Genomic DNA, 12,063 nt, shown 5'->3' with positions numbered 1-12,063 from the left:
ACGCACACACGTGTGCGCCAGTATGCGCGCGTATACATATATATATGTATATGTATATGTATGTGTATATATATATATATATATGCGCCTGTACACATATACATGTACATGGAAGAGAAGGTCTTTCACTTTCTAATGTTATACTCACTACACTTGATCAGATTTGGAAATAGAGGGATGCTCGTTTCGTACGACACCTACGTACGACTCGACGTGACGTTAAAACTCTTGCAAACGTGCATGCAGATCTCCCTCGATTTCTTAGATGTAACATATTTCCCGCGCGATTGAAATATGCGAAGGAGATATCGTATCACACGTGCGCGCGAGGAGGAGATCATCGGAGATCGCAATACTTTGCGGCCGGATCTAACGCGAAGTAACGCGTCGCAGAAAAGTCTGTGCCGTCGCAATTTGTCCACGACGCGCGCAACATTGAAACCGATGTCGTTCAAACGTATCCGTGCGACATAAAGTATGAATGCATCGTCATCGTATATTTAACGTTTTCACGCGCGCGCGTACACACACACATACACACACACACACACGATACATGCGAGATTACTCGTGGAGCAGAACGGCTCGGTGCGAGTTGGCAAAAAGGAAATATGTTAGATCTAAATGAAATTTTGGTTGTAAAGAATATATTGTGCAGTCTTACCATCAAGTCCGTCGAGCATCTCCGGTGGATTATGGTGCTCAGATGACTCAATCCCCTGAACACCATCGCTGAGCGCACCCGCCGTCGGTCCTCCGTCTTCTCCTATCAGTCCAACTGGATGACCCTGCGCATGATACGATCACACATTTATAAATAAGCGAACGATAACAACGGCAAAGCCGATGCATGTTTTGTGTATTGTTGTGTTGTTTTTCCCTTTTTCTGCTTTCATATATTTCTCTTAGATTTTTAAAACTGTATATTCCGGTTATTTGGATCCTCACACAACATGCTTCTTCTCTGATAGCGTCTTGAAATTAAATTAAAAATAGAACGGAGATGCATCGAAACTATATATATATATATTTGCTTCCAATTTATACACATGTTTGTACATAGTATTTAATCCTCGATTTATATATTTTACATGTAGCTTCCTTTAATTAAGAAAACAAACGCGAGAGAGAACGCGTTTTAAACGAATAAGTTTTCTTCACACATTCAAACGAATGCACACATTTAAATAAATGCTAATCCTTAATTTCGTGTGTGAGGTAATTTACTTCTCTTCATTATATATATATAAACTCTTTGTGGAGCAACATCGCAATTTCAAACGATGTGCGCTTTGGCATCTCCCTTTTTCTTTATCATGTATTAAATAATCTAACATGTATAATTATACATACATGTATACATCCTCTTTACGAAATGCAACAAATATAGTTTTCCTGTGTGCAATTCCGTTTCAAAAATATTTCATCTTATCGTAAGTAAAGACATTAAAGATATCAAATACAAAATATATTTCGTTTCGTTTATCTTATAATTGTGCAAATGTCGAGACCATAAGAATATATTATCAATTTTCTCATACATATTATTTAAATGTACAAATTGTACGATTAAACAAATGTACAATATTATTATTTTGCAAATCGTTTATTATATTTATATTTTTTTTTCTTTCTTTTTTTCTATTTAAATGAACAAAATCGATCACAAGTTCGGTAGGCACGAGTAAGACGTGACATGTGAAACATGGATGAGCTAGCACGTCTTCGTCGTGTAAGCGTAACTCTCTTTCGCCTCGCTCTCCTTAGTTACGCACAGATTATGCGCTTTACATTTGTCGTGGTGGTTCACGATCTCGAGTCTAAAATTGCCGTTACCCGCGGCGAAAGAAGTGCGAATCTCCGGTATGGATTCGCTCCATTTTCTGCAGTATTTGCAAAACATAAGATTCAGTCGTTCGTCATATTGCAACCATGAATATATATCTAACCAACCGGGCTTGAATCTACCAACTTTGCGGGTACTTTGCGTAGCGGGGCGCTGCAAGGTCGCGCACAAGGTCGATTGAATTACAGATATTCCTGATTCATGATTCGCTCTCAATGATCTATGCGCGTCACTTTCAGGCGTTTTAACATGTGGCCCGCATTCGGGCAACAGCTCGTAAGATTTCATCAGATCAACATTTTCGTTTTTATACGAGTGGTGCGAGTTCGCGGGTGCGACCTGACTCTGTAGCCGATTATAAGAATTCCGGGAGAATTCAGGCGCAGTCCCTGACATATTGATACAGAGAGAACCTCCAGCCATGACGGCACTTTCGCGAGAAACTTGCACCACAGCCGTATCTGGACGATTGGGAGTCATGTTCTGTACATCCACAGTTTCGTCACTCTTCCCATTTTTCTGAACTTCCCACTCCATACTAGTCTGTCAACAGAGAAGGAAAGGATATGTGTTTAATCAACACATCTCGGCCGAATCTCTTTTAGCGTACGAAAAGCCAATTCCGTAATCTCTAATTAGAAAATCCCTTCCTTCCCATGTCTGTTCTGACTGAGTAGTTTGTAGGACGACGGTAAGTAATTCGTCTTCAATCGTGGGAACAGTAACGAAACTCTGTTACGAAAAAAAATTGTCTCCGCGATATCGCGACATCGCATCTCTTTCAAGAATGTGTGAAGCGCCTTATAAAGCATGAAGCGTGTGGCGCCTTTGGGTAAAATATGCGAGCAGAAAGAAGAAAGTATCTTAATCAACACACAGCATCGGAGCAACATGCGGGAATAAAACGTACTGCAACAAGATGCCTTGTTGCACAATAACTCGCACCACAAAAGCAGTACATATACGTGTATCATTTTCGAATCAATGTAAATCGACATATATCACTTTCTCTTTCTCTCTCTCTCTCTCTCTCTCTCTCTCTCTCTCTCTCTCTCTCACTCTCTTTTTTCTTTTTCATATATACACTGAAATGTTATATTGCACAGGAATCATGCACACATGGAACGTTGCATGTAATATATGTTTATTTCATTCAGAAAATTCTAGGGAGATGCCTTAGAGTCCCTAATGTAGCATAAACGACAAAAATACTTTGTGACTCATGTACTCTATGTAATTTCCAAAATAAAAATAAACGGTTACTCTTATCTTTATTGTACCATCATAGTAAGTACAAACATAGAATGACACAGTTTCCCCATAACTGCATCAATAATGTAATTCTAAATACGTTGGAATATCTATAATTAGTGTATCAGGAGAAATGAAAAATATGTACATTGTATCACATGCGATAACACAGAACATGCAAAATTCATAAAATTGAAACAAAGTTAGTATTTTACGTAAAAAGTGTATAATCTATGAGGAAAAAATGGAACAAAATACATGTAGAAAATTACAAATGTATGAAACGAAAAACACAGTTAACATGGAAATGTAAAATACATAAACATAGAAAGTTACTTACAGGGAGGGAAATATTGTCATGGAAGTCAGGCAAGTGGTGATCCACCTCTTGTTTTATAGGAGCCTGCGGTTGTGATGCAGGGGACATGGGTCGACCACCATCTTCCATATCAACTCCCAGGGCATTATTTAGCTTTGGAATCACAGGAGGACTTGATTTGTAACTACACTGCGAGGATGTCTGAAATCAGTCAATCGGAAACTTTTCTCTAACCTTCCAAAATATCATCACCTTTGCTTCAGTTTATTAGCACATCTGATTATGAGACCTTTTTGTTAAAAAAGAACGTAAATTAATGAATTACTTATAAAGGAAAATAAATTGATGAATTTTATTCTGATAAAATTGTATCAAGCAACTAAAGCAATGCCTTCAAGGTTATATCGGACATGTTGCGAAGCAGATGGATCATATATATCCTTCCTTCTGGCGTGCATGTGCATGTGTAATTTTTCCTTGAAAAATATATTAAAAAAAATTGAAAGCATATTATAATAACATCTGTCTCATAAATTGCATGACAGGTATTAGCTCTAAGCTTCAAGGTTACAAGAAAAGTTGTTTGAAAAGCTGTGCAATCATGCACCCAGGTAATACATTGATAATAATGTATAACATCATAAACAAACAGTCTCGAGTCATAGCACGAGTTTCAAGTGCAAGTTCCCAGTATATATTATTCGACAATAGCAAACATAATGACAAGTAAAATAAAAATTCTTTGTAAAATAAACAAACAATTTAAAGAAAATGCTTACCAGATATATAGTTATACTTATATAAATTTAAAAGGAAAAGTACACTATATCGTTTGTTTCTGAATGATTTGTCTCGATTGAGTAAAATATATCATTAAAGAATATATATAAAATTTTGATAATTTCCATATCAAATATCCATATCAAATAACACATGCGTGAAACATGTTGAATATGCGTAGATCAAAAGAGTTGAAAAAAGAAAGTGAAATGAGACATATGCCATCTATTCCGTGATACAATGGCAAAACAATAGGAACAAATGATATTTACATACCTGAGAATCAGATAAGAACCGTTCACTAGGTGGGCCAGTAAGAGAAACATCGTAGCTGCCTGAAAGTTTTCTTTTCCTTTTCTCAGGATGAGACTGGAGGTTAGGCGAATCAGTATGTCTGACTCCGGTTTGTGTTTCTGGCTCTGGTGACGGACTCTTTTCCTCCGTCTTGTTATTTACACTATTATCAGTGAGGCCTCTGATCTGCAATGCCTCTGCTGTTTTAAGGAACATCGGTAGCAGATGCTGACTAACGTTAACTTCGCCCTTGTACATGAAGTGCAGCAGTGCCCTCATCTCCTTGTCATTCACATCCTTGAGGAATATGATTGGATGGGGATGGGTGTTCTGTAGGAAAATGCTCTCAAAATACGGACTGCATGCAGAGAGTATCGTCTGGTGTGCTTTGAATGTGTCTCCAACACAGGCCAGGGTCACATCACAGAGTGCTTCTCTTTCAAGCAGTGAGCTGAGAACGTCTGTAAGGTTGGCTGGATGATTGTTCCACCGTAGGCAATACTGCTGGTCCATCTTGTCTATCTCCAATCCCGACCCTACAACCAAACTAGATGCCCTGAACTGTCTACATAAAACTATGCTCACCCTGGCTACTTGAATGCCTCCCTAACCCTTAAATCGCTAACTCACACACTGCTTCCACGCGCACTCTCCTATCGCCCTGACAATATCTCCCCGCAGATTAAATCGCGACTCTAGACCCACACAACGTCCTCCGTGCTTCTGCAAATGTGCCACATTGCAGTATAACTGTAAAACCCTTCAGGGTTCACGCCGAGCTACTATACGTGCCGAAAACATTTTTTCGCATAACCTCAGCGCTCGACCGAGCTAACCCGCGCCGGATTTCTACGCGATAAGCCACGACACGGTAGTCGCGAGGTTAGACCGCTAATTGCGACGCAGTATGTGCCACCCACGTATACGATAATAATCCGATATATTCGGAGGTAATGTTTTCGGCAATGTCAATATTCGCGAGGCTTGGGCGCCATTGTCGGCCGTGCTCGTCTAGCCTCCACGAGCCTCCTCGCGAAAACTCAATTTGTTGATGCCCGGATTTCTAACCACTCGTACTAGCCTAGCCGCACCGTTTTATTTACGCGAACACACCGCGAGTTACGCGCTGCACACCACGCACCGTCCGATACGTATTCCCGATCGCACACGTCGATTACTCACCTTTCGCAAACTTTTTGCCATTACAACGCCACCCGACCCTTAACGTCCACTGCCATACCAATCTGCCAATGCCTACGGCCTTATTTTTAAAATACTTCTGACCTTCGTGCATCTGCCGCGGGGAATGGCGCGAAGGGCGCTCCGATTCAAACGCGGTTAAGAGCCGACCGCGTGCTCGCCCGGACTGCGAGTGAAATGCTGCGTCCTGCGCGATACCGCGACATTCCCGCGGTTCTCTATATATCACGCGAGAATACGGACAATTTACTCCACGCTCACCGCCATATCGATCCGCGATGCCGCCTCTCTTATATTTCCCAAATAATACGTACTTTCGCACATCAGCCACGCGTTATGGCGCGCGAAGCGCTCAATTCAAATCGCCGTACGGTATGTCGCGCGTTATATCGACATATTTTTCTTACTTGTCGTAATTAATAGCTTCCGTGGAGTGAAATTTTTATGTAAAATGTGCGCGCGTGTGTCGTCAGACGTTTCTCAAGGTCTCATGTGCATCTCTTTTTCGAACGAAATGTTAAATTTTATCTTTCCGAGTTTGAACGAGAAATCGAAGATATCTTCAGTCATTTTGTAAAGCGTTATCTTTTGCTAAAGAATATAAAAGTCTACGAAGCACAAATATATTTGAATAAAAAATTTTAGGTTGGCTTAATTTGCCAATGCAAATGTCTGTAAACGTTATTTACAATTATGTTTTAGTGTTCGCAACGTAAACGCAATTTTTAAAGAAGAAGCGAAGGGAGGCGATTGACTGCCGTCACGTTAAACAAAAACTCTAATTTAATAAACAAAAGTTTAACTGGCACCCGACAGTTATTCCACCGAAAAGCGCTATTACAAGACGTGGTGCAAGAAGTCTCGCCGAAAGTCGAGGAAGAAGTCGTGTCAATTTTGTCTTCTCTTGTCTTTGATGTTTTATCTAACTTATTCCCGATAGACACGGGACTCAGGTCCGTGTATAAGAAATCGCGATTATGTAGAGACAATATGCGCTCAAACTCAACGTTCGCGGTTTTTCTACACAGGAATATCAATACGTAATGTCGAAGACAAGGTCTAGGTTTGAATTCTAAGCGAAATTATAACGATACAATAAAGTTTATAGAGCCCCGAGATATAAACAATTTTAGAAAGCGGCCGAAATCGAGATTCGTTACGAACATTTAGGCATTTTTTGTAACTTTTGCACGAAACAGCTGATTTATTTGTCGAAGGAAAATATCAAAACGTACGATACGTAAATATATCTCAATAGCAATTAAAAAATAATATAAATTTCTCTTTCACAAAAAAAAATATAAGATATATAATAATTCCTCTCTCGTTGGCTACGATCAATTTTTAAGGAACAATCAACTTTCTCTCTATCATTAGTGCATGATTTCGCAGTAAGCGCACGAAGCGCAGCCAATTCATTTATCGAGCTTAAGCGAGTATTCGCGAAAATCGGTGAGAGATTAAGATAAACGCCTTTATCTTGTTTCCATCATGCAAACAGCGATAACTATGATACAAATCGTACTCTTCCTAAGTAATGTAAAAGTTCTGCTAGGATTTCAGCAACACGCAACACACTGAGTAAATAAAGCGGTTGCTCTGTATTCCGAGTTGGTGGATTTTCGGACGGCCCCTCAATACAATAACTTAATTTCGCCTATTCTCTCGCGCTGCGGTACGGCGGCATCTAATTTAACGTATACGTTCATTACAAAGCTCAGCTTGCGGTAAGAAGTTAAATGGACGTGTGTTGGAACACACTTGGCATTTAGGAACGAATGAATATTCCCTTTGCGATCCAAACAAATCGTACAAACCGGACATCCAATTGACAAATTTCTATCGCGCGGATACCGAATGCGGTTTTATTAATATCAATGTGAATTTCTACCGATTTTTCTGAGCGTTTCATTTCGCAATGGAGCTTCTGAAAAGTTCGCTCATAAAATACGCGACTCGCTTTTTTTCCGTGTCCCTTTGCTCTTTCTCTCATTTACCTCACTTCACCCTGTACGACGACGTGTATGAAAAAGTACAGCCGTGTTTAAAGCACGAAGGGAAGTAAAATCGCTTCGGTGCTGATTGTTACTTTTTTCCTCCGCTTCGCCTCACCAAACGCAAGAGAGAGAAGAGATTCCGCGGAACTCTCGTCGCGGGAGAAAATGCGGATTAAATTCGCGAGACCTTCGAGAGCGCGCGCGGCTTATATTCGCGTAAATACCAGGCCACGGAGATACAGGCGAGCCGTGTAAAATGGATATATTCTCACGTTTTTATCCATTCGGTTAAGCGCGAGCTTAACAACGCGAGAAAAATCGTGCGCGCGCGCGTGTATCTCTCCCCCGACGACTTACCCCCTCGATTTCTCCGGTCCCCCAGTCATGATTACTAAAAAAGCTGTATACTCGGTCGAACAGCGCTCTATACATTAAAGCGAAAATTCCGCGAGATCCTCCGGCCGCGTTAACGCGACTCGCCCAAGCGCGTTTTCCATTCGAGTTCCATTTCGCGGAAAATTGCGGTGCACATGGAGACCCTTTAGCTTCATTTGGCGGTAATAAACGGTAATTCGCGCAAATCGCGGAGTTTCTGATATTAATTTGACCTCTCCCCCGCGTGCTTTCTCTCCCTCTCACTCACTCGCTCGCTCTCTCTTTCTCTCTCTCTCTCTCTCTCTCTCTCTCTCTCTCTCTCTCTCTCTCGCCCTGCCCCTACCCCGGAACGATAATCGTGTTACCCGCGCGAAATCAATAGGTACCGGGGGAAAATTGGAAAATCTCCTCAACCGAGGTTTCCAACGCGGATTTACAAGCTTTGAACGGCTGTTAACAGATTTAATCCGCGCTTTCAGCGGCATCGCTGGAAATTATGATTCGCGAGCGCGCGTCCCGCTCAAAGATAGAAATGCAATAAATAAAATCCCCCGTACACACATCACTCGATCGTTACCGTTGGTCGCTGGAGATTACGATTAGCGCGAGCACATGCCCCGTGCCGCGGGCGTGATACAGATGCGACAAATATTAGAAAATAGCATTGATGAAACGCGATAAACGCGACGCGCGAGCGGAGAGTTCCGTGTCTCTTCTCGTTCGCGCTCTCCTCCCTCACGATTACGCAGTATCGCAGTATATTATATATCGAAGGTCTGAGGCACATTCACCAATTGACCGCATCCGCGAAATTGTTGCGAGAAGCGTGCTGCACGATATATATATATATATATTCGTCTCCTACATTCGTGTTTCCCGTTTCTGCCTCGAGACGTCCCCTTATCGGTCGGTCCAACCCGGGCAAGAGGATTTCTCCCATGTCGGACATGTCCTGATTGCACCTAGTTCCGCCTCGTAATTTCCCGCTTTCCTTTAAATGAGAGATTAATCACACAGAACGGCGAATGTACCGCGCGTGCCTGTTTACCCACTTCGGCTGGCAAAAGGCACCGCGAACAATATCGCGCTTAAAGAGCTCCCGGAACATCACAAGGACGGCACATGTGCATATGTATTACGTTGCATGTACGAAACTGCATGTACGACCGAGTAACAATTTCAAGCGGCGCATCAGTCAGTGTTACGTCAGTGGAAACGTCGTCCGTTTCCGGGAAATATTCAACCACCTACCGCGACCGAGCGAAATATCTGAGTTAACGGAGGTCAAGCGTGGAAAAGAGATGATAGAGAAAGGACGTCGCGCCGCGCGCAGTCTCCAAAGTCGAGGGGGAATTCAGCGCGCGGACACGTACCCGATGCTGCGACGAGAAAGCCGCCGTGGCCGAAATCTTTAGATCCGCACCGATCACGTGCGAACCCACCGCGGTGTTATACCGCAGTGGTTATCGCGTCGTTGTCGCGGCAATTGCGGCACAGGCGGATTTCGAATTCGAGCGAGAAATCCCGCCAGCGCTGCTGCCGCACGGACGTGCGGCCTGTGTCGCGATATGCGTAAACACCAGACTCTATCCAGCGGCTGCTAATTACCTCGACTGCGAACCCGATTATGAGGGATCTTTTAATTACAGCTCGCGTCCGCTCGTGAATTTATTAAATTAGGCGCGCGCGTGCCAAAAGACTCCTGCCGCCTCGCCGCGCCGCGCCGGCTCGTCTTATGCGATATGCACGCAGTTTAACAAGGGCCACGTAATTACGCCCTATCCAGAGCACGCGCTTCTTCATTAGACAAATCTGCGAGCGCGACGCGGCTGTCTAACGAGCTTGTCCCGTAATCGAGACAATACGGTATCCGAGAAGTAACGAATGCGTCGCCCCTCCAGCTCGCGCTTTTCTGACGAGCGGCATGAGATAACGGAAACTTATTCCCCGAGATCTCGTCGAAATAATTCACGCTCGACGTCACGCGCGAACGCTGCGCGAATTTGTCGGCGAACATCGCCGCCTCCTGTCCATTTATCGCGCGCACCCTCGCGAACCTGCGTCGATTCACGAGCGTGTCGCGAAAGCTCCTCCGAAAGGGCCTCCTGATCCGTTCTACTTTCGTGTCCAAACGACACCGAAATCCCGCCCTCGATCAAGAGTCCTCGCTCGAACACCCTCGAGGAGGATTTCTCACTCAAGCATAATCGTGCAACAAACACGCAAGAAACAAGGATAAAAAGCTGAAGGAGTATAAAAGCTTTTCATTTCCGCTGGTAAACAGACCTGTATATCCTGCGTGCATCTTGTGTGTGACGTCGGCGGGCATTGAGGTGCGACAATCCGCGCGATCAAGCGGCGGCCGACCTTGGCCCTTCGACGCCGAAAGCGCGCTCGAGCCGTCGAAATGCATCGACGATCGATGCGCCGCAGCTGCGGCGCGCCGGGAAACGCCGTCGCTCCTCGCTACTAGGTTGCGACACATCGCGGCTAACGTCGTGTCTCATCTTCCGGACGACCCCGCAGGAGATCTTCGGCGCGTCGACATCTTCGCGCGCTGTGCGTGCGCGGCGAACACGCGCGTCTCCGATCTCGATTCCCGACTCCCGACTTACAATCTCGACCCCGTCGGAACGGGGGTCGTCAGGGCGGCGGTACGCCGCGTACAACTCTCGGCTTGGTATCATCGGCTATCTTAACTCTCTGCGGGCTCTTGCCCGCGGTTTTTCTTGAGCAAAGTACAGTTTCGCGAGGCGTGAAAAAATAGAGACGCTCACGCTCTGACCGGCCGAGCGTAAAAAAATAGAAGTGACTCGATTCTCTCTCGTCCCTGCTGTTCTACGTTTCTACTACCACTAACTCTCCCTTCGCCGTCGCTGTTCGATCGTCGTGAGCTCGCTAGCGAGCGCGCATCGCTGAAGAGAAAGAGACGCCAGCGTCTCTCCCCGAGATTTCCGTCCGACGCCGCGAATCGATTAGGGATTGGAAATTCGAGTCCATGACGCAAACACGAGCGATAACATGGAAGCGCTCGGAAAAGCTCTATATAGGACGCGCCCACGCCGATAAAGGACGCGCCGCTGCATTCGGGCGTGCATTTTCCCGACTACAATGCAGTCGAAGCGCGCGGTCTCTCTCGCGCGGGTGGGAAAGGGCAGGCGGGCGGACCGGCGCGTGCTTTGAGCCCGGATCTTCAAACGAAGCCGACGTTTCTCGCGAAGCAAATGCCACCGTCGGCGAATACCCTTCAACCCTGCGTGCGGGTGCACCACGCGACGCGGTGCTCGCGGAGAGACGCAGAGAAAGAGAGAGAGAGAGAGAGAGAGAGAGAGAGAGAGAGACGAGAGAGACGAGAGAGACGAGAGAGACGAGAGAGAGTACGAGTAGCTCCGAAATATCCGCCAAATGACTCGGGAGACCGAGCGGCGCTCCGAATAATAGAAACGCTTCGAGACGTCCCGAGTAACTGCCCGCGAGAAGGTGACGGGAGACGGAAAACTTTCGAGCACTCCCGGCTCACCCGGGACCTGCTCCGTGTCTCTCCTCCGCAGCCATCACGGAGAATTATTCGCTCGTCGTTCACGCGAGTTCTACCTGCTCTTCGGATCGATCTCGAATCCCCGAGTCATTTTTCCGACACCCTCGCGCTCGAGGCACTCTCCTAGTGCAAGGCCGTCGTGGATCAATTCATCGCGATCCGACGGATCTTTTTCTCTCATTCTACCTTTTCTCTTCCTCCTTCTCTCTCTCTCTCTCTCTCTCTCGCTCTCTCGCTCTCTCTCTCTCTCTCTCTCTCTCGATTTTTCCCTCTTTCCTTCTGGAGCAAACCTAATCTCGCTAATCGCCAACGTGAGCTCGCACGAAGGGGTTGAAGGGGTGTCTGACGCCGCGTGCCGGAAGAAAGATGGCGCGACGCGGTCGCGTCACGAGACGCCCATCGTCTCTACCCCTGGATGATTGAATGAACGCGTTGTTTGGCATCGGGCGCGCCGCTTGAATCG

General features: G+C 45.2%; 1 protein-coding gene across 11 annotated transcripts in view; it reads right to left on the bottom strand.

The window, feature by feature from the left end:
* The window catches only part of LOC105185691 (sex determination protein fruitless), a 74,443-nt gene extending 62,639 nt beyond the window's left edge, over nucleotides 1–11,804 (bottom strand). For 7 of the 11 annotated variants that reach the window (XM_025301068.1, XM_025301073.1, XM_025301075.1 and 4 more), the window contains exons 1-4: nucleotides 10,349–11,804; nucleotides 4,473–5,026; nucleotides 3,438–3,617; nucleotides 665–788 (exon numbers count right to left, since the gene is read on the bottom strand). In XM_025301068.1, coding sequence (XP_025156853.1) covers nucleotides 665–788; nucleotides 3,438–3,617; nucleotides 4,473–5,026; nucleotides 10,349–10,547 — 1,057 coding nt within the window. In that variant the 5' untranslated portion in view covers nucleotides 10,548–11,804. The other 4 variants (XM_011145371.3, XM_011145372.3, XM_019842593.2 and 1 more) reach the window with 4 other exon arrangements.
* Between the last annotated feature and the right edge of the window lie 259 nt (nucleotides 11,805–12,063).

This window comes from Harpegnathos saltator, unplaced genomic scaffold (genome assembly GCF_003227715.2).
Source record: "Harpegnathos saltator strain DR-91 unplaced genomic scaffold, Hsal_v8.6 scaffold401, whole genome shotgun sequence".
In the NCBI taxonomy this organism is placed as follows: Eukaryota; Metazoa; Arthropoda; class Insecta; order Hymenoptera; family Formicidae; genus Harpegnathos; species Harpegnathos saltator.
This window is presented reverse-complemented; position numbering and strand designations above follow the sequence as displayed.